At 60.8% G+C, this 23,028-nt stretch overlaps 1 gene segment (V, D, J or C); it reads left to right on the forward strand.

Moving 5' to 3' along the window:
- LOC100582477 overlaps nt 1-23,028 on the forward strand; it is a 106,771-nt gene that overhangs the window by 81,625 nt on the left and 2,118 nt on the right. The window contains 4 exon segments of the C gene segment in view: nt 21,429-21,722; nt 22,115-22,150; nt 22,269-22,598; nt 22,696-23,010. Coding sequence covers nt 21,429-21,722; nt 22,115-22,150; nt 22,269-22,598; nt 22,696-23,010 — 975 coding nt within the window.

Raw genomic sequence — 23,028 nt, forward strand, 5'->3', positions numbered from 1 at the left:
GCTGCCCACACCTGCCACACCAGATCAGGAAGGGCTGAGACCCCCACCTCGATGAGTGGGGTCAGCACAGGGCAGGGGCACAGGCTCGGGAGAAGGACAGAGCCTGGGCACAGCCGTGGGCACTCCTGGGCCTCAGCTGCTGAACAGGCTGCAAGAGGCTGGGGAGACGCTGGGGCAAGGCCAGCCACACATGGAGGCCCAAGCAGAGCCAGCACGGGGGAGGTGGGCAGCCTTCAGGCACCGATGCCCACCCATTGCAAGACGACGAGGCCCGTGGGCAGAGGCTTCCAAGCCAACAGGGCAGGACACACCAGAGGCTGAGGCCTCCAGGACGACCGGGCTGGGAGCACAAGGAACATGACGGGATGTGGCAGAGCCAGCCGTGGGGTAACGCCAGGATGGGCAGGACCGACCTGAGATGAGGAGACAGCAGAGCGAGGGAGGAGCAGAGGCCCCAGGTGAACGGAGGGGATTGTCCAGGCCGGCAGCATCACCAGAGCCCAGGGCAAGGTCAGCAGTGCTGGCCGTGGTGCTCTCCTCTCAGCCAGGACCAAGGACAGGTGAGCCAGGAGCAGAGCAGGGAGGGTGAGTGTGGCAGCAGGACAGGTGGGCAGAAGCCAAGGAGCCCAGAGGCAGAGGCAGGGACAGGGGAGGGACAGGGGCTGGGCTCAGAGCCAGCTGATGGGGCTGGGGCACCTGCTGGCGGGGAGCAGGCCTGGGGCGAGGGAAGGGGCTGAGGCTCCATGCGTTCAGGGAGCTGACCCAGCAGAGCAGAGGCCACTGAGGAGCTGAGGTTCCGGAGAGGCTTCCAGAGCAGGAGCAGTGCAGGGACGGGAGGATCCGGGAGCTCATCCAGGAGGGGCACATGGGCACATGGGCAAGGGGCTCTGTTGGGGAGACCTGACTGGACACTGGGGCTGCTCCACAGCATAGGGAACACGCCAAGTGCTGCAAAAACAAAAATGAGGCCAGAAAAACAGCCCAAACCTGGACAGAGGGTGCCAGGACAGGCAGGGGGGCAACAGTGGCCTGAGTGATGCCCTGGGTTGAGGGAGGGCAGAATGAGCAGGGGGCAGGCATTGGAGCTCAGGGGACCAGGACCAAGCAGCCACAGGTGAGCAGGACAGGTGGGGGCAGAACGACCACGGGGAAGCTCCTGGAACTCAGGAGACCAGGGCAGAACAGCCGCAGGTGAGGAGGGGCAGGTGGGCGGCAGGAGGAACAGGGGGCAGCTCCTGGACTTCAGGGGACCAGGGGAGGGCATCTGAAGATGAACCGGGGCCGGTGGGGACAGGAAGAGCACGGGGCACCCCCTGGAGCTCAGGGGACCAGGGCAGAACAGCCGCAGGTGAAGAGGGGCAGGTGGGGGACAGGAGGAACAGGGGGCAGCTCCGGGACTTCAGGGGACCAGGGGAGAGCATCTGAAGGTGAACAAGGGCCAGTGGGGACAGGAAGAGCAGGGGGAAGCCCCTGGAGCTCAGGGGACCAGGGCAGAGCAGCCACAGGTGAGCAGCGGCTGGTAGCAGGCAGAATGCAGGGGGCAGCCCTGGAGCTCAGGGGACCAGGGCAGAGCAGCTGCAGGTGAGCAGGGGCTGGTAGGAGGCAGGACGAGCAGGGGGAAGCCCCTGGAGCTCAGGGGACAGGGGAGAGCATCAGAAGGTGAGCAGGACCGAGGCACAGCCTCAGGGAGTCAGAGCAGGGCAGCTGCAGGTGAGCAGGGCCAGGTGGGGGGCAGGACGAGCAGGGGACAGGCACTAGAGCTCAGGGCATGGCAGCCACAGGTGAGCAGGGACGGTGGGAGGCAGCACTCAGCTCCTAGACTTTGGCAGGAGCTGGGTACTTGCTGGCAGCCAACAGCTGAGGGCTGGTGAAAGCACAGTGCAGCCTCCTGGTGCAGGGAAGGAGGTGTGAGCCCATCACGCTGAGCAGTTGGCAAGGGTGAGCTGGGATGGAGAAGGGAAGGCATTCCAGGGCTCAGAGCTGAGCTCACAGGCAGAGGCAGGTCTGGCTGCAGCGGGAATGCGTGCTGAGACCAGGAGGGTCCCAGGGCTGGCCCCAGTGGACCACGGGCAGGAAGGCCTCTGAGGCTGGCACCCCAGAAGGAACAAGATGGGCTGCCAGGAGCCAGGGCCACCAGCACAATGAAGCTGAGTGGAGGAGGTGCAGGGCAGTGTAGCAGCAGAGGGGAGGCAGAGGGGCCCATCCAGGGCCTGGGCAGAGTCAGCCAGAGCCTGTGGTGCAGGTGAGGGGAAGGGGTAGTGGGCAGGGCCCTGGGGCTGAGCAGACGGGATGGCCTGGCTGAGGGCACTTAGCTTCCTCAGAGGTCGGGGCACACCCCACCTGCAGTGGGTCTCCAGGGCCACTGGGCCAGCAGCAGAGAGAAATGGGGCATCCCTGTGGCCTGGGTGTCCTGGCACCATGCAGGGTGGGGAGGGCCAAGGGCAGGCGCAAGGGTCCTACCTGTGCTGGGGGGCCTGGGCTGAGCCCAGCAGCGACCTTGCCTGGGGAAGCTCTGGAGAGAGGGAGGAGCTGGGCTCGTGGCCGAGAAGGCCAGGCCAGGGCTGGGAGGGTGAGGGTGTGGTGACGGAGCCTCCAGAAATAATGCAGGACACTGGGGAGGCAGGGGGAATCCAGGCACTCAGGGCCCTGACCTGGGCTGCTGCACACTGGGGCTAAGGGGAAAGGAGGGGTGAGGCTGAGGAGGAGGCTCCCAGGGGGCTATTCCAAGGCAAGGGATTCTGGGGCCCTGGGGCTGAAGGGCGCCGACCCTATGCAGTGTCTGGCCCCTGCTGCACAGAAGACAAGGGCCCTGGAGGGCAGAGGGCAGGCTATGACCAGGGCCCTGGGCAAGTCAGGACCACTCACTAGGGGAGGGCCACGCTGGGGCGGCAGGGTCAGGGGCTACAGGGGGGCTCAGGGGACCTACCAGAAGCCATCTGAGAACAGTGGCCACTGTTCAAGCCAGGCACCCATAAAAGCCTGGAGTAGGATCAATGGGAATGAGCTGTCCCTGAGGGGGCACCGATGACCAGAGCTGAGGCCAAGCTAGAGGCCCTGGACTGTGCTGACTCCCGGCGGACACAGAGCGCTGAAATGGCTGCCGAGCCCCGCATCCTAGGCTGCAGGGGTGCCTGCAGAAGGGCACCACAGGGCCGCCGGTCCTGCAAGCTTTCCGGGGCGGACCAGGCCTGACCTTGGCTTTGGGGCAGGGAGGGGGCTAAGATGAGGCAGGTGACACCAGCCAGGTGCACACCCAATGCCCGTGAGCCCAGACACTGGACCCTGCCTGGACCCTCGCGGACAGACAAGAACCGAGGGGCCTCCGCGCCCTGGGCCCAGCTCTGTCCCACACTGCGGTCACATGGCGCCACCTCTCTTGCAGCCTCCACTAAGGGCCCATCGGTCTTCCCCCTGGAGCCCTGCTCCACGAGCACCTCCGAGGGCACAGCGGCCCTGGGCTGCCTGGTCAAGGATTACTTCCCCGAACCGGTGACCGTGTCGTGGAACTCAGGCGCCCTGACCAGCGGCGTGCACACCTTCCCGGCTGTCCTACAGTCCTCGGGGCTCTACTCCCTCAGCAGCGTGGTGACCGTGCCCTGCAGCAGCTGGGGCACCCAGACCTACACCTGCAACGTAGATCACAAGCCCAGCAACACCAAGGTGGACAAGAGAGTTGGTGAGAGGCCAGCGCAGGGAGGGAGGGTGTCTGCTGGAAGCCAGGCTCAGCCCTCCTGCCTGGACACACCCCGGCTGTGCAGCCCCAGCCCAGGGCAGCAGGGCAGGCCCCATCTGTCTCCTCACCCGGAGGCCTCTGCCCGCCCCACTCATGCTCAGGGAGAGAGTCTTCTGGCTTTTTCCACCAGGCACCGGGCAGGCACATGCTGGATGCACCTACCCCAGGCCCTGCGCACAAAGGGGCAGGTGCTGGGCTCAGACCGGCCAAGAGCCATATCCGGGAGGACCCTGCCCCTGACCTAAGCCCACCCCAAAGGCCAAACTCTCCACTCCCTCAGCTCAGACACCTTCTCTCCTCCCAGACCACAGTAACTCCCAATCTTCTCTCTGCAGAGCTCAGAAATACACCTCAGACATGCCCACCGTGCCCAGGTAAGCAAGCCCAGGCCTCACCCTCCAGCTCAAGGCGGGACAAGTGCCCTAGAGTAACCAGCATCCAGGGACAGGCCCCAGCCGGGTGCTGACACGTCCACCTCCATCTCTTCCTCAGCACCTGAACTCCCGGGGGGACCGTCAGTCTTCCTCTTCCCCCCACAACCCAAGGACACCCTCATGATCTCCCGGACCCCTGAGGTCACGTGCGTGGTGGTGGACGTGAGCCAGGAGGACCCCGAGGTCCAGTTCAACTGGTACGTGGATGGTGTGGAGGTGCACAATGCCAAGACAAAGCCGCGGGAGCAGCAGTTCAACAGCACGTTCCGTGTGGTCAGCGTCCTCACCGTCGGGCACCAGGACTGGCTGAACGGCAAGGAGTACAAGTGCAAGGTCTCCAACAAAGGCCTCCCAGCCCCCATCGAGAGAACCATCTCCAAACCCAAAGGTGGGACCTGCAGGGCGCGAGGGCCACATGGACAGAGGCCGGCTCGGCCCACCCTCTGCCCTGGGAGTGACCGCTGTGCCAACCTCTGTCCCTACAGGGCAGCCCCGAGAGCCACAGGTGTACACCCTGTCCCCGTCCCGGGATGAGATGACCAAGAACCAGGTCAGCCTGACCTGCCTGGTCAAAGGCTTCTACCCCAGCGACATCGCCGTGGAGTGGGAGAGCAGCGGGCAGCCGGAGAACAACTACAAGACCACGCCTCCCATGGTGGACTCCGACGGCTCCTTCTTCCTCTACAGCAAGCTCACCGTGGACAAGAGCAGGTGGCAGCAGGGGAACGTCTTCTCATGCTCCGTGATGCATGAGGCTCTGCACAATCACTACACGCAGAAGAGCCTCTCCATGTCTCCGGGTAAATGAGTGCGACGGCCGGCAAGCCCCTGCTCCGCGGGCTCTCGGGGTCCCGCGAGGATGCTTGGCACGCACCCCGTGTACATACTTCCCGGGCGCCCAGCATGGAAATAAAGCACCCAGCGCTGCCCTGGGCCCTGCGAGACTGTGACGGTTCTTTCCGCGGGTCAGGCCGAGTCTGAGGCCTGAGTGGCATGAGGGAGGCAGAGCGGGTCCCGCTGTCCCCACACTGGCCCAGGCTGTGCAGGTGTGCCTGGGCCGCCTAGGGTGGGGCCCAGCCAGGGGCTGCCCTCGGCAGGGTGGGGGCTTTGCCAGCGTGGCCCTCCCTCCAGCAGCAGCTGCCCTGGGCTGAGCCACGAGAAGCCCTAGGAGCCCCTGGGGACAGACACAGCCCCTGCCTCTGTAGCAGACTGTCCTCTTCTGTGAGCGCCCTGTTCTCAGACCCCCGTGCCCACTCAGGGACATGCCAAGTCCATGTGCGTAGGGACAGGCCCTCCCTCACCCATCTACCCCCACGGCACTAACCCTGGCAGCCCTGCCCAGCCTCGCACCCGCATGGGACACAACCGACTCCTGGGGACATGCACTCTCGGGCCCTATGGAGGGACTGGGCCAGATGCTCACACACACACTCAGCCCAGACCCGTTAAACAAACCCCGCACTGAGGTTGGCGGGCCACACGGCCACCACACACACACGTTCACGCCGCACACACGGAGCCTCACCGGGCGACCTGCACAGCACCCAGACCAGAGCAAGGTCCCCGCACACGTGAACACTCCTCGGACACAGGCCCCCACGAGCCCCACGCAGCACCTCAAGGCCCACGAGCCGCTCAGCAGCTTCTCCACATGCTGACCAGCTCAGACAAACCCAGCCTTCCTCTCACAAGGGTGCCCCTGCAGCCGCCACACACACACAGGCCCCCACACACGGGATCACACGCCACGTCGCGTCCCTGGCTCTGGCCCACTTCCCAATACCGCCCTTCCCTGCAGCTGGGGTCACATGAGGGGTGGACTTCACATCCTCCTGCCCTCTGGGCCTCAGGGAGGGACACGGGAGATGGGGAGTGGGTCCTGCTGTGGGCCAGTCGCTATCTAGGGCCGGGTGTCTGGCTGAGCCCTGGGGCCAAAGCTGGTGCCCAGGATGGGCAGCTTCAGGGAGCTGACCTCAGGACACTGTTGGCCCATCCCGGCCAGGCCCCACATCCTGGGCCCCGACACAGAGGGAATCACCCCCAGAGGCCCAAGCCCAGCGGGACACAGCACTGACCACCCCCTTCCTGTCCAGAGCTGCAACTGGAGGAGAGCTGTGCAGAGGCGCAGGACGGGGAGCTGGACGGGCTGTGGACGACCATCAGCATCTTCATCACACTCTTCCTGCTAAGCGTGTGCTACAGTGCCACTGTCACCTTCTTCAAGGTCGGCCGCACGTTGTCCCCAGCTGTCCTTGACATTGTACCCCAGGCTGTCACACACTGTCCCTGACACTGTCCCCCAGGCTGTCCCAACCTGTCCCTGACGCTGTCCCCCACGTTCTCACAAACTGTCCCTCACGCTGTACCCACCTGTCCAACAGTGTCCCCCAGGCTGTCTCCAAATGTTCCTGACGCTGTCCCCCATGCTGTCCCCACCTGTCCAACAGTGTCCCCCAGGCTGTCTCCTCCTGTCCCTGACACTGTCCCCCATGCTGTCCCCACCTGTCCAACAGTGTCCCCCAGGCTATCTCCACATGTCCCTGACACTGTCCCACATGCTGTCCCCACCTGTCCAACAGTGTCCCCCAGGCTGTCTCCACATGTCCCTGACACTGTCCCTCATGCTGTCCCCACCTGTCCCGGACACTCTTCTCCACGCTATTTCGACCTGTCCCCAACACTGTCCCCCATGTTATCCCCCTGTCCCTGACAATGTCCTCCGCTGTTTCCTCTTGTCCCCTCCTATCCCCAACACTGTCCTCCACACTCCCCCACCTGTCCCTGTCACTGTCCCCCACGCTGTCCCCATCTGTCCCCGACACTTTCCTCCACACTGTCTCCACCTGTCTCTGACACTGTCCCCCATGCTATCCCCACCTGTCCCTGTCACTGTCTTCTGCGCTGTCCCCATGCTGTTGCTGCCCTGGCTCTGCTCTCCATGTCCAAGCCTCAGAGCAGGCAGTGGTGAGGCCATGGCACCTGGGTGGCCTGAAGGGTGGGCCTCGGGGGCAGGGCTGTGGCCTCCTCACCCCTGTGCTGTCCCTTGCCTACAGGTGAAGTGGATCTTCTCCTCGATGGTGGACCTGAAGCAGACCATCGTCCCCGACTACAGGAACATGATCAGGCAGGAGGCCTAGGGCCACCCTCTGCGGGGTGTCCAGGGCCGCCCAGACCCCACACACGAGCCATGGGCCATGCTCAGCCACCACCCAGGCCACACCTGCCCCCTGACCTCACCGCCCTCAACCCCATGGCTCTCTGGCCTCACAGTCACCCTCTGACCCTGCCACACCTGACACACCCCCCTTCCAGACCCTGTGCATAGCAGGTCTACCCCAGACCTCCGCTGCTTGGTGCATGCAGGGCACTGGGGGCCAGGTGTCCCCTCAGCAGGACGTCCCTGCCCTCCGGCCCGCCAGGTGCTCACACAAAAGGAGGCAGCGACCGGCATGCCAGGCCCCCACCCAGGCAGGAGCTGGCCCTGGAGCCAACCCCGTCCCCGCCAGCCTCCTGAACACACGCATGGTTTACAGATGGTGAGTGGGAGCATCAGCCGCCAAGGTAGGGAAGCCACAGCACCATCAGGCCTGTTGGGAGGCTTTGGAGAGCTGCGAAGGCTCACTCAGACGGCCTTCCTCCCAGCCCGCAGCCAGCCTCCATTCCGGGCACTCCCGTGAACTCCTGACATGAGGAATGAGGTTGTTCTTATTTCAAGCAAAGAACGCTGCTCTCTGGCTCCTTGGAACAATCTCGGTGCCAGCACCACCCCTTGGCTGCCTGCCCACACTGCTGGATTCTCTGGAGGAACTCGACCCGCAGGGACAGCCAGCCCCAGAGTCTGCACTGGGGAGAGAAGGGGCCAGGCCCAGGACACTGCCACCTCCCACCCGCTCCACTCCACCGAGATCACTCGGAGAAGAGCCTGGGCCATGTGGCCGCTGTAGAGCCCCACAGTGCAAGGGTGAGGAGAGCCCAAGGAAGGGGCATCTGCCCAGACAGGCCTCCCAGAGAAGGCCTGGTGACCAGGTCCCAGGCGGGCAAGACTCAGCCTTGGTGGGGCCTGAGGACAGAGGAGGCCCAGGAGCACGGGGGAGAAAGGTGGAGGGACACCAGGAGAGCCAGGAGCGTGGACACAGCCAGAACTCATCACAGAGGCTGGCGTCCAGCCCCAGGTCAGGTGCAGCAGGAACAAGCAGCCACTCTGGGGCCACGAGGTGGAGAGGCGAGACGACAAAGAGGGTGCCCGTGTTCTTGCGAAAGCGGGTCTGCTGGCCACAAGTGCTGGACGGAGGCCCCCATGCTCTGCTGCCCCCATCACGCCGTTCCGTGAATGTCACGCAGAATCCGCAGACAGGAAGGGAGGCACGAGCGGGAGTGCGACAAGCGCCTGCCTCGGCCGTCAGGGAGGACTCCCGGGCTCACTCGAAGGAGGTGCCACGATTTCAGCTTTGGTAGCTTTTCTTTCTCTTTTAAATTTTCTAAAGCTCATTAATTGCCTTTAATGCTTCTCTTTTTTGATGACAATAAAATATCCTGTTTAAGTCTTGTACTTCGTGATGGGAGCCGCCTTCCTGTGTCCACGCGCCTCCTGCCCCCGGTGGGAAGCACAGTCAGCAGGAGGCTGGTGGAGCTGCACCTCGGGGGCTCCCGGCACACGCCCCCAGCCTCCTGCAGCCACACGCACTGCCCATGCGGCCCTCCCTGGCCTCTGTCACTACATGGACCCCCGGGGCTTCTCCTCCTTCCTACATGGATGCAGCTTCTCCTCCTGCTGGGAACGGTGCCGCCTGCCCTGGTCACTCTGTGGGGCACAGGGCCTCCAGGGAAAACTGGGTCGAGGCCTGGGAGCTGTCTCAGGCTGGCCAGGCAGAGCCACACGGAGGGCCTTCCAGAACCAACCATGGTCCGAAGCGAGAGGTGGGTGTCAGATCTGTGTGCGTCAGCTCAGGACCACGGCGGGGCGGTTCGCACAGCAGACGTGGATCCTCCCAGGCCTAGAGACCAGGAATCTGAGATCGGGGTGTGGGCAGGGCTGGTTTCTCTCAAGGCCTCTCTCCTTGGCTTGTAGACACCGTCTCCTCCCTGGTCCTCACATGGCCATCCCTCTGTGTGCCCGTGTCCTAAGCTTCTCTTCTTAGAAGAACACACATCGGATTAGATTAGTGACCTCATATGAACTTAATGACCTCTGTAAAGGCCCCATCTCCAAATACAGTCACATTCTGAGGCCAGGGATTAAGACTTCAATATATGAATTTGTAGGGGCCACAGTTTAACCCATCACAGTCCATACTCTGGCCCCCCCAAAATTCATGTTCTTCTCACATGCAAAATACATTCATCCTGTCTCAGCACCCCCCTGGGCACTAGGTCATGTAGCAAGGACAGATTTTCAACAGAAATAACTATTGCAACAGAAGAAAAGTCCGGCATGACCCGAACTCACCTTCATCTGTGCAGAGGCCACAGCCTTGTAAAGGGAGGTGGTAGGGGGAGCAGGGAGGGTGCTCAGGGCTCAGTCGTCGGGGAAGGGAAAAGTTGCCCGGCGCTGGTCAGCGTCCCTGGGATGGGGCCCGCTGTGTCCGTGCTGGCCACTGTTGAGGTCAGGACTCTGTCCTCCCAGAGCCTGGAGACACAGGCCCCATCCTTCCCAATGGGGACACTTCAGGGAGTGGCTCTCATGTCCTGAGAAAGACCCTCCTGGGTCACAGGAAATGCACAGACATCGGGAATGGACAGAAGGACGTGTGGTTGCAGCCCTTTCAGCAGACACCCTGAGAAAGGGAGGTCAGGGTTGCTCCAAACGGTCAGTTCTGGTGCGCGGAGCTTTCTCAGGCAGGTGTTGATGGGTCAGGGGTCGGCCTAGGGGTACGGCCAGAAGCTGTTAGAAACTGTTAGTGTCTGTTCAAGTCTTTACAAGCCAAGGTTGAGGCGGAGTGGAGAGGCTCCAAGGAGCCTGGCTGGAACTCAGTCAAGGACAGGGTCTGGTTCCTGCGGTGGCTGGGCTGGGAAATGCCATCGGAGGTGCCTGTGGCAGGAGAGAGACCATCTCACCCAGGAAAAGGGGAGTGGTTGGATTCGTTTGTGTGGCATCGAGCAGCAGGAGCTGCACCAAACACAGAGTTGGAGATGAAATCCCCAGACTCCAGGCCCTGCCGTGCCGTGGGAGGGCTCGCCGCTGGAGGGTGGGCTCCAGGGGGCCTGGCCTGAACTGGGTGCTGAAGCCCAGCCCTTTAACTCTCAGGACACGCTGCTGCAGCCCCGAGGGGGGTGAGGGAGACAGCACCTGGGGTGCAGGGCGGGCACCTGCTGCATCACCGGCTCTATCCCAAGCCCAAGGATGACGTCCCAGAGATGCAGGAGAGCTTTGTCCAGAGAAGGTGCCAGCCTTCAGGGACCCTGCTGGACAGGTCTCCACCCTCTGCCCTTCAAGGGGCCCTACAGGCCTCCAGGTGCTCTGGTCGGGTGGGCTCCAGTCCACTGTCTGAGGATGGACGGCCTGGCCAGGCTAACGAAAGGACACCCAGGGCAGTGCTGGGCTCCGGGTCATTCCGTGCACTGAGCAGGCTGAGTGGGGAAGAAGCAGATGCTCCCTGCAGCTCCTGCCCCCTGCAGGGCCTGGTGCCTGGACCAGGTCCCCCTGCGGAAATTGGGCCCCTCCCTGAGCCACCCGGGGCCACCGAGCATCCTCCAGAGGGCCGGCCCTCCCGCAGGAACACCATGCCCAGCCCCAGGACCCTCCCTCAACTCTCCAGCAAGGCTGCTCTGTGGGCGGCCCCTGCACACGCCCCAGCAGTCCATGCCGTGATGTAACATGACATCGTGTGACATCCCTGGTGTGATGTGGTGTGACAGATGTAACATCCCTGGTATGACACGGTGTGACATGGTGTGATCGGTATGACGTCCCTGGCATGATGGGGTATAATATGAAATGATGTGGTGTGGTGTGACATGATGTGATGTGATGGGACAGGGTATGACATCCCTGATGGAATGTGGTGTGATGAAGTGTAACAGGCTGTGACATAGTGTGATGTGGTGTGACATGATGTGATGTGGTGTGACGGTGTGGGACATCCCTGGTGTGATGGGGTGTGATGTGATGTGATTAAACCTTGATTTAATACAGCACATGTTTCTGTGAGCACAGGGTTGGGGCTAAAGTTACAGGTTAACAGCATCTCAAAGCGGAACAGTTTTTCTTAGTACAGATCAAAATGGAGTTTCCTATGTCTTCCTTTTCTACATAGACACAGTAACAGTCTGATCTCTTTCTTTTCCCCACAGTGTGACATGGTGTGACACTCCTGCCGTGACTCGTGTTTGACATTTGTGGTCAGCCCAGGATACACAGGTCCCTGTGGCCAAGGGAAGGGGGAGAATGGAACCATCTGAGCATGTTGACCTGGAGGAACTGGTGGCCCTTGAGTCCACGAAGCCTACCCTGCCAGGTGTCCCTGCCCCACGTGACCCAAGTGGGCTTGCAGAGCAGCAAGCAGGACTCTGGTTAGACAGGAGGAAGGACCTGCCACCACGTGGCCTTGTGAGGAGACACAGAGCGAGGCTGTGACCTCAGCGTCCGCCCAGCACAGGGTGCTGCTGAAGGCCCTCCTGTCCTCTCAGCAGGGGTCCCAGAGCAAGGCCCGAGGCAGGCTGAAGAGAGGGGCAGAGGGAGGATGCTGGGGAGGCAGGGGTGAGGGGAGTGAGAGCCCAGGTTTCAGCTGAGCCCCTGCACAGGGAGGAGCCTAGCTGAACACCCATCTCCCCACACGCTCCCAACCCTGCCTCTGCCCGACCACCTCCCAGAGGGCACCTCGAACCCTCTGACACCCACACTCAGCAAAGGGTGTGGTGTCCCCACTGAGCCCAGCCAGCGAGGCCCGGCACAGCCATGCCTGTGCCCACCACTCCCATGGCCAAGCTCCCTGCTCACACGGCAGGGCCAGGCCTGGAGGCGACAGAATGCCCAGTCTGGCATGGTACTCAAGCTGCACGTGCCTGCCATACGTGGGGGCCACACAACAATGCCTGCCACGCATGGGGGACACGTGACACACACACACACACACACATACACAGACGGGCCTCGCAGGCACACGAATACTTGCGACCCAGCACCCACCCAGCGCAGTCATGCACGGGCTCCCCAGGTGGGTCACAGCCTCACGCCTTGAGCTACTCCACGTGCCAGGCCCTTCACCCACGTTCCCGTCCCCGGTGCTAGCTGTTGAGCCACATCTTCTCTGTGGATCCCTCCCAGCCCACTCAGCACAATGCGCATGCTCTCTCCCGTCCTGCGACTGCACTGGCCTCTTCCCCTCAGCACCCACGTCTGGCCATCTCCCAGGAGACCCCGACCACCACGGGCAGGGACCACCCCACACCTGACCCCAGGAGGAGTCACACTACATCCTGCTTCAATATCAAAAAGGGGAAAAGCTGGAGGAGGGGAAAGAGGAAAGAGAAAAAGGCAAGAGGGGAGGGTCACATTCTTGTGAGGCTTTGATTACAGCTCATTGAGCCCCCACGTTGCATGAAAAGGAGGGGTGGAGGGAGCAATTACACATTCACCTTCTGCTCCGCAAATCTGCACTTTATGAGAAAATAAACAGAGTAGAGGAAGAATTCAAACATGCATGCATCTCTGGGGCAGGAGGGAGGATTTCTTGTCTCATTTTGTCCCATGTGATGAAGACTGGGCTGTTAATTTATATTGTCAGGTGAGGGAGGCCACATGGGCAGACCTGGCCTATCTGCTGCTGTCAGTTTAGAAACAAAAGGAAATGCATGACTTTTGTTCTTTTTTTTATAATTGTTTTTTCAGGACTCAGCTTCCCACCGCATCTTTTCTTTTTGGCATAGTGAGTTTGGAGTCCTGAGATTTTATTTTCCTTTCACAATGGTCAAGGTCAGTGGTGTGACCAAGGTCGCACCCTCAGTATTCAGGAGAGCTGGTCCACACCCAGACCCCTGCCATCCCTGGACGCTTTTCAAATACGTGCTGCAGTCTCTGACACTCTCTCACCATCGTAGAAACTGAGGCCTTGGTGAGCCTGCAGCCCCTGCTCATGGGGGCTGTGCAGGCTAAAACCCGCATTTCTGACCCAAAAGCTCCTATTCCTTTCACTCGCCCCACACCAGCTCTTTGAGTCCAGAGCTTTGTCCTTGCCTGAGTCCCACCCTCAGGGACAGGGGCCCAACCCAGCCACCAACACATCACACCCTGAGAGGGTGCCAGGAGCCCAGAGATGTTTGGAGAGCACAGAAGCCCTGGAAGCTCTGTGAAGATGCTGCACATTTCTCTATTCAACAGATACCAGGTGGCCACCAGCAGAGATGCCACGTGGCATGGAGCTCACCTTCGCCAACAGGACAGGTGTGGGGTTGGGAAGCCTTCCCAGGGCACTCCTTGAAGCAGAGCTGTGGGGAAAAGTTGGCGCCAACCTCAGATCTCTTCGTCAAAACCAGGTCTCCTGTCCTCCTGGGCCACAGAAAACTAAGCTCCCTGGATACTGAGGCTGAGTGGGGCCATGGGGGACAAGAAATCACAACGAGTTAAAAGATCATTTTTAAAAAAATTATGATCCTGACTCACATAAATATATGACGACACAGTTCAGAGATGCTCTTTATCTCATTAATGAAGGTGTTGCAACCAGTTCAAAGTGGAAATCTAAGGACTACACTTACATAATTGATTCTGGAATGCTAAAAGGAGTTCATAGATGCAAAACTGGCCTCTTCCCTGGGAGATGAGGAGGAGTCCATTGTCCTTCCAAAGATGAGAACTTGAATTTCTACCAATTCAAAGAGTTTTGGCATTGCTATCAATTATGTACAACCTAGAGCAGTGGTCCCCAACATTGTGGCACCAGGAACCAGTTCCATGGAAGACAATTTTTCCACAGACCAGGATCGGGGGATGGTTTGGGCACAAAGCTTTTCCACCTCAGATCATTAGGCATTAGGGTGTCATAAGGGGTGTGCAACTTAGATCCCGTGAATGTGCAGCTCGCAATAGGGTTCGCTCCTGTGAGAATCTAATGCTGCCACTGATCTGACAGGAGGTGGAGCTCGGGCAGTAATGCTCACACACCCCTCACCTCCTGCTATGTGGCCCAGTTCCTAACGGGCCATGAGCCAGTTCCAGTGCATGACCCAGGGGTTGGGGACCCCTGGCTTATAGAGGTGTAAAATAGTTCAAAGGAAATAAAAGATGCAGAGCTCCATAGAATGAAATAACCCGGAAGAGTGTACGAGACGATGCCTTGCTTTCCATGGAAGGCACCTACTAAACTTTTGGTCCATTTCAGTTTTTCTCAATGTTTCCTATAAGCATATATAACTGACTGACACAAACAGATCCGTAAGATAAAAAAGACCCCTGTAAACCAACGAGAAAAAAAATCAAATAATTCAACGAGGAATAGGCAAGAGAATTCAACAGATGTTTTACAGAAGATATCCAAATAGCCACTAAACATATGAAAAGATGTTGAACCACACTAGTCAACAGGGAAATGAAAATGAAAAACCACATGAGAGAAAGTAGTTCTGATTCCGATAATGCTGGAGCAGCTAATATCAGACTAGACCTTTGGCAGATGGCAATTATAAACACTGGAAAAGCTCTAAGCACACACAACACCCACACATACCAATTGCAGGCACTGGAGCATGACCAGAAGTAGGCAAACACTAGTAAGGATTATTCCGTGAAATATTCGTCTGAAGTCACACCCCAGGGCATGGAACAGGTGCGGCTAGAGTTCAAGCAGGAAACTGCAGCCCTCCTGGTGAGGAGTGGGATGCAGGGCTGCATTTTCAGAGCACCTGGAAATGAAGAGAAGATGTCCATAAAGGAGAAGGTCACCGAAGGGAAACCCCACAATCTGCAAGTAAACTCCACTGAAACTTCTGGCTGATCCCTTAGGTGTGCATGGGTAGGGAAAACTCCAAAGGGCCCAGCAGAAAGCAACACCTGGAAGGTCGAGAGAACTGAGATTCCAGCTACTGCCAACTGCCAGGCAGACAGACTTGGGAGTTTGAGTCAACTCAAGCTAACTGCTTGCTAACATTGAAGAAAACAACTAATGCTCTGCTAAGGAAGAATGCAAAACCCATAGCCTGTACCACATGTTATCAACAACATCAGGTGCACATCCAAAATTACCATGTATGCAAAGAAACATGAAAATGTGATCCATAGTCAAAAGAAAAAGGGGTGAATGGAGATCAACTCCAAGATGACCTAGATGCAGACCCAGTTTTCAGACAAGGATTTTAAAGAAGTTATGTTACATATGTTCAAAGACTTAAAGGAAAATATGATTATAATGAGTGACTAGATGGGGAATCTCTGTAAGAGATGGAAAATAGTTACAAGAACCGAATGAAAATTCCAGAACTGAAAGTATGATTCTGAAATGAAAAACATCATTTTTTCAGAGCAGGGTGAGAATGGACATGGGACTCAGAGCTGAGCAGGCCTGGTGGGCCCTAGAAGGGAGACACAGAGGACTGGGCATCTCAAGGCTGGCAGAGGCCAGAGATGGACCCCCAGCTGGGACTGGACCTGGGCTTATGGGAGCAGCAGGTGACCCATCCTTCCTGGGGACCCACCCTGCCCGGCCCCTGCAGCCCAGCACAGCTTAGGGCATTGGATAGAACTGGGAGAGGGCCGACCAGGCACTGAGGCCTCTGCCCAAAATGCCCACAGCCTGGAGAAAATGAGCAGGTACATGGGAGGGGCAAGTGGAGCCCCAGGCACACGCACACAGTGCACACAGCCTCACCAGGGCCCGGGAGGGCAGGAGGCTCGCCACCCCTGCTGTGGTTTCTCTCCTAATCTCACCCTGGGTTTCTCCCACACTTGATGCAGGTGATATTTTGCTGAGATTGTGGACTAAGAGTTGGTGCTGGAAGGGGTTAGCCATCGTGGAGATGTTGCTATGGGACGCAGGGATTTCGCATGTGAGGACATGATTACGGGGGGAGCGGAGGGCAAACTGTCATGGGTTAAAATGTGTCCCCTATAAACTCATGTGTTGAAGTCCTAACCCCCAGGACCACAGAATGTGACCTTGTTTGGTAACAGTCTTTGCAGCTGCAATCAAGTTCAGATGAGGTCACCCTGGAGTAGGGAAAGCCTCAGATCCAATATGACTGCTGTCCTCATGAAAAGGGGGAATCTGGGCACAGACAGCATGTGGGGAGAACGCCCTGTGAAGATGGCGCTGCTTCCACAAGCCAAGAGCAGCAGAGACAGCCGGCAAAGCCCAGCAGCCAGGAGAGAGCCTGGGACAGAGTCTCCCGTGACACAGAGGAGCCAGCCCCGCCGAGGCCTCCATCCCAGATGCCCGGCCTCCAGAACCAGGACGGAATAAACATCTGTTTAAGCCACTCAGTCTGGGGTACTGTGTTGCCAGGGCCACAGCTAACGGATATGAGTGTTGTCCTGAGCTGCCAGCCCCACAGGCTGCACGAGGCCTCCCTGCCCCAGCCCAGTGCAGTCTCCCCAGCCCCCTGGGTGTGCCATGGGCAGTGTGGGGCCCCTCACTCTGTCCTCCCCCAGCCTGGGAGGTTGAGCCCATAATGAGTTCCACGGGGTGAAGCCAGAGCCAGAGGCTGGGAGCCAACTGGGAGCCCCCGGGTGGAGGATGGATTTCCCTGGCGACCCACACATGCATTTCCACCTGTCTCCTGGACATTCTCTCTGAGAGCAGGGCTGGTGCCAGCTCAGGGATCCAGCAGGGACAGAAGGGCAGGCCGGGTCCTTGTGGAGAGCACATTTAGTGGGACAGACATGATTTCCCTTCAAAGTGTCCATGCTGGATGCTTCCCGTTCCATTCTGGACACTTCCTGTGTGACATCTCCTTGTGCTTTCCATCTGCCCAGTCCCTCTGGCCGCATCCCGTCCCCCACTACCTCCCACCTCCACGTTCGTCCTTGCCCAGCTCCTCCCTCTCTCTAGAGCTTCTGCCTGGCAAGGTCCCTCCTGATCTCAGACCAGTTCCCCCAGCACAGGTAGGAACCTTGCACCTGCCCTTGGCCCTCCCCACCCTGCATGGTGCCAGCATCCCCAGGCCCCAGGGAGGCCCCATTTCTCTCTCTACTGCTGGCCCAGTGGCCCTGGAGTCCCACTGCAGGCTGGGTGTGCCCCGACCTCTGAGGAAGCTAAGTGTCCTGTCCCTAGCCAGGCCATTCCCTCTACTCAGGCAACTGGGCCCCTCTGGCTCCCCTCTGCTGCTACACTGCCCTGCACCTCCTCCACTCAGCTTCATTGTGCTGGTGGTCCTGGCTCCTGGCAGCCCATCTTGTTCCTTCTGGAGCACCAGCCTCAGAGGGCTTCCTCTGCAGGGTCCACTCGGGCCAGCCCTGGGACCCTCTTGGTCTCAAGCACATGTTTCCCCTGCAGCCAGACTTGCCCCTGCCTGTGAGCTCAGCCCTGAGCCCTGGAACGCCTTCCCTTCTGCATCCCAGCTCGCCCTTGCCAGCTGCTCAGCGGGATAGGCTCACACTCCCCTCCCTGCACCATGAGTCAGAGCCAGCTGGAGAGACGCCCAGGCAAAAGCAGCCACCAGGGCCCAGTGGGGCCCAGAAGGCTCAGGTGAGAGGCCCAGGTATTGAGAGGCTGAGGCCATGGGCGGAATGGTCATAATCACTGCCAGTCTCAGTCCAGCCCCAGGGACTCAGAGACAGAGAAAAGAGCAGTGCACAAGGTCCGGGCTCCCCACCTTCTCCCGTGAGTATGGGGGAGTATGGGGGCAGCCACCACCCCCATCCCCACACACCCATGAGGCAGCCTTGGCTCTGTCTGGACTCCCCCTCGCCCTCTGACAGAGAAACCACCAGAAGAAAAGGGAACTTCAGGAAGTAAGCGGTGCCACCAGTTTCAATCCTGTTCTTAGTCTTTGCAGTGTGGAGTTCACACCCCTGGGGACCTGGGACCTGAGCTGTGATTTCCTAGGAAGACCAATAGCGGCTGATGGCGGGGGCGGGGCCGCCCACACCTGCTGCACCAGAACAGGAAGGGCTGAGACCCCCACCTCGATGAGTGGGGTCAGCACAGGCCAAGGGCACAGGCTCGGGAGGAGAAGGACAGAGCCTGGGGGCAGCCGTGGGCACTCCTGGACCTGAGCTGAACAGGCTGCAAGAGGCTGGGGAAATGCTGGGGCGAGGCCGGCCCCACATGGAGGCCCAAGCAGAGCCAGCACGGGGGAGGTGGGCAGCCTTCAGGCACCGATGCCCGCCCAGTGCGAGACGACAAGGCCCGTGGGCAGAGGCTTCCAAGCCAACAGGGCAGGACACACCAGAGGCTGACTGAGGCCTCCAGGACGACCGGGCTGGGAGCACAAGGAACATGACGGGATGTGGCAGAGCCAGCCGTGGGGTGATGCCAGGATGGGCAGGACTGACCTGAGCTGAGGAGGCAGCAGAGCGAGGGAGGAGCAGAGGCCCCAGGTGAACGGAGGGGCTTGTCCAGGCCGGCAGCATCACCAGAGCCCAGGGCAGGGTCAGCAGTGCTGGCCGTGGCACCCTCATCTCAGCCAGGACCAAAGACAGCAGGTGAGCCGGGAGCAGAGCAGGGAGGGTGAGTGTGGCAACAGGACAGGAGGGCGGAATCCAAGGAGCCCAGAGGCAGAGGCAGGGGCAGGGGATGGGCTCAGAGCCAGCTGATGGGGCTGGGGCACCTGCTGGCGGGGAGCAGGGCTGTGGTCAGCAGCGGAGAGGAGGGAAGAGCTGTGCTGAGCGCACCGGTGGGAGGAGGGAAGAGTCCAGGGAGGCCCAGAAAGGCCCAGAGCACAGCAGGCCTGGGGCGAGGGAAGGGGCTGAGGCTCCACACGTTCAGGGAGCTGACCCAGCAGAGCAGAGGCCACTGAGGAGCTGAGGTTCCGGAGAGGCTTCCAGAGCAGGAGCAGTGCAAGGACGGGAGGATCCGGGAGCTCATCCAGGAGGGGCACATGGGCAAGGGCAAGGGGCTCTGTTGGGGAGACCTGACTGGACACTGGGGCTGCTCCACAGCATAGGGAACACGCCAAGTGCTGCAAAAACAAAAATGAGGCCAGAAAAACAGCCCAAACCTGGACAGAGGGTGCCAGGACAGGCAGGGGGGCAGCAGTGGCCTGAGTGATGTTGCTGCTCTGGGTTGAGCGAGGGCAGAATGAGCAGGGGGCAGGCATTGGAGCTCAGGGGACCAGGACCGAGCAGCCACAGATGAGCACGGTAGGTGGGGGCAGAACGACCACGGGGAAGCTCCTGGAACTCAGGAGACCAGGGCAGAGCAGCCGCAGGTTAGCAGGGGCACGTGGGAGGCAGGAGGAGCAGGGGGCAGGCCCTGGAGCTCAGAGGACCAGGGGAGAGCATCAGAAGGTTAGCAGGACCGGTGGGAGGTTGGCGAGCAGGGGGCAGCTTCTGCAGCTCAGCCAGCCAGGGCAGAGCAGCTGCAGGTGAGCAGGGCTGGTGGGAAGCAAGGGGAGCAGGTGGGCAGCCCCTGGAGCTCAGAGAGCCAGGGAAGATCATTGGTAGGTGAGCAGGGGCTGGTGTGAAGGAGGAGGAGCAAGGGGCAGGCACTGGAGCTCAGAGCACCAGGGCAGAGCTGCTGCAGGTGAGCAGGGGCAGGTGGGGGGCAGGACGAGCATGGGACAGGCACTAGAGCTCAGGGCACGGCAGCTACAGGTGAGCAGGGACGGTGGGAGGCAGCACTCAGCTCCTAGACTTTGGCAGGAGCTGGGTACTTGCTGGCAGCCAACAGCTGAGGGCTGGTGAAAGCACAGTGCAGCCTCCTGGTGCAGGGAAGGAGGTGTGAGCCCATCCCGCTGAGCAGTTCCCAAGGGCGAGCCGGGATGGAGAAGGGAAGACATTCCAGGGCTCAGGGCTGAGCTCACAGGCAGAGGCAGGTCTGGCTGCAGGGGGAACGTGTGCTGAGACCAGGAGGGTCCCAGGACTGGCCCCAGTGGACCCTGCACAGGTAGGCCTCTCAGGCTGGCGCCCCAGAAGGAACAAGATGGGCTGCCAGGAGCCAGGGCCACCAGCACAATGAAGCTGAGTGGAGGAGGTGCAGGGCAGTGTAGCAGCAGAGAAGAGCCAGAGAGGCCCATTCAGGGCCTGGGCAGAGTCAGCCAGAGCCTGTGGTGCAGGTGAGGGGAAGGGGTAGTGGGCAGGGCCCTGGGGCTGAGCAGGGGTATGGCCTGGCTGAGGTCGGGGCACACCCAGCCTGCAGTGGGACTCCAGGGCCACTGGGCCAGCGGCAGAGAGAAATGGGGCCTCCCAGTGGCCTCGGAGTCCTGGCGCCATGCAGGGTGGGGAGGGCCAAGGGCAGGTGCAAGGCTCCTACCTATGCTGGGGGGGCCTGGGCTGAGCCCAGCAGGGACCTTGCCGGGGGAAACTCTGGAGAGAGGGAGGAGCTGGGCTGGTGGCCGAGAAGGCCAGGCCAGGGCTGGAAGGGTGAGGGTGTGGTGACTGAGCCTCCAGAAGTAATGCAGGACACTGGGGAGGCAGGGGGCATCCAGGCACTCAGGGCCTTGACCTGGGCTGCTGCACACTGGGGCTAAGGGGAATGGAGGGGAGAGGCTGAGGAGGAGGCTCCAAGGGGGCTATTCCAAGGCAGGGGGTTCCGGGACCCTGGGGCTGAAGGGCGCCGACCCTATGCAGTGTCTGGCCCCTGCTGCACAGAAGACAAGGGCCCTGGAGGGCAGAGGGCAGGCTATGACCAGGGCCCTGGGCAAGTCAGGCCACTCACTAGGGGAGGGCCACACAGGGGCGGCAGGGTCAGGGGCTACAGGGGGCTCAGGGGACCTACCAGAAGCCATCTGAGAACAGTGGCCACTGTTCAAGCCAGGCACCCATAAAAGCCTGGAGTAGGATCAATGGGAATGAGCTGTCCCTGAGGGGGCACCGATGACCAGAGCTGAGGCCAAACTAGAGGCCCTGGACTGTGCTGACCCCCGGCGGACACAGAGGGCTGACCCGGCTGCCGAGCCCCGCCTCCTAGGCTGCAGGGGTGCCTGCAGAAGGGCACCACAGGGCCGCCGGTCCTGCAAGCTTTCTGGGAAGGGCCAGGCCTGACCTTGGTTTTGGGGCAGGGAGGGGGCTAAGGTGGGGCAGGTGGCGCCAGCCAGGTGCACACCCAATGCCCGTGAGCCCAGACACTGGACCCTGCCCGGACCCTCGCGGACAGACAAGAACCGAGGGGCCTCCGCGCCCTGGGCCCAGCTCTGTCCCACACCGCGGTCACATGGCGCCACCTCTCTTGCAGCCTCCACCAAGGGCCCATCGGTCTTCCCCCTGGAGCCCTGCTCCACGAGCACCTCCGAGGGCACAGCGGCCCTGGGCTGCCTGGTCAAGGATTACTTCCCCGAACCGGTGACCGTGTCGTGGAACTCAGGCGCCCTGACCAGCGGCGTGCACACCTTCCCGGCTGTCCTACAGTCCTCAGGGCTCTACTCCCTCAGCAGCGTGGTGACCGTGCCCTCCAGCAGCTTGGGCACCCAGACCTACATCTGCAACGTAGATCACAAGCCCAGCAACACCAAAGTGGACAAGAGAGTTGGTGAGAGGCCAGCGCAGGGAGGGAGGGTGTCTGCTGGAAGCCAGGCTCAGCCCTCCTGCCTGGACACACCCCGGCTGTGCAGCCCCAGCCCAGGGCAGCAGGGCAGGCCCCATCTGTCTCCTCACCCGGAGGCCTCTGCCCGCCCCACTCATGCTCAGGGAGAGGGTCTTCTGGCTTTTTCCACCAGGCGCCGGGCAGTCACAGGCTGGATGCCCCTACCCCAGGCCCTGCACACACAGGGGCAGGTGCTGGGCTCAGACCGGCCAAGGGCCATATCCGGGAGGACCCTGCCCCTGACCTAAGCCCACCCCAAAGGCCAAACTCTCCACTCCCTCAGCTCAGACACCTTCTCTCCTCCCAGACCACAGTAACTCCCAATCTTCTCTCTGCAGAGTCCAAATATGGTCCCCCGTGCCCATCATGTCCAGGTAAGCCAGCCCAGGCCGCACCCTCCAGCTCAAGGTGGGACAAGTGCCCTAGAGTGGCCTGCGTCCAGGCACAGGCCCCAGCTGGGTGCTGACACGTCCGCCTCCATCTCTTCCTCAGCACCTGAATTCCCGGGGGGACCGTCAGTCTTCCTCTTCCCCCCAAAACCCAAGGACACCCTCATGATCTCCCGGACCCCTGAGGTCACGTGCGTGGTGGTGGACGTGAGCCAGGAGGACCCCGAGGTCCAGTTCAACTGGTACGTGGATGGTGTGGAGGTGCACAATGCCAAGACAAAGCCGCGGGAGGAGCAGTTCAACAGCACGTTCCGTGTGGTCAGCGTCCTCACCGTCGGGCACCAGGACTGGCTGAACGGCAAGGAGTACAAGTGCAAGGTCTCCAACAAAGGCCTCCCAGCCTCCATCGAGAGAACCATCTCCAAACCCAAAGGTGGGACCTGCAGGGCGCGAGGGCCACATGGACAGAGGCCGGCTCGGCCCAACCTCTGCCCTGGGAGTGACCGCTGTGCCAACCTCTGTCCCTACAGGGCAGCCCCGAGAGCCGCACGTGTACACCCTGTCCCCGTCCCAAGAGGAGATGACCAAGAACCAGGTCAGCCTGACCTGCCTGGTCAAAGGCTTCTACCCCAGCGACATCGCCGTGGAGTGGGAGAGCAGCGGGCAGCCGGAGAACAACTACAAGACCACGCCTCCCATGGTGGACTCCGACGGCTCCTTCTTCCTCTACAGCAAGCTCACCGTGGACAAGAGCAGGTGGCAGCAGGGGAACGTCTTCTCATGCTCCGTGATGCATGAGGCTCTGCACAATCACTACACGCAGAAGAGCCTCTCCATGTCTCCGGGTAAATGAGTGTGACGGC

The sequence above is a fragment of the Nomascus leucogenys genome, chromosome 22a (assembly GCF_006542625.1).
Source record: "Nomascus leucogenys isolate Asia chromosome 22a, Asia_NLE_v1, whole genome shotgun sequence".
In the NCBI taxonomy this organism is placed as follows: domain Eukaryota; kingdom Metazoa; phylum Chordata; class Mammalia; order Primates; family Hylobatidae; genus Nomascus; species Nomascus leucogenys.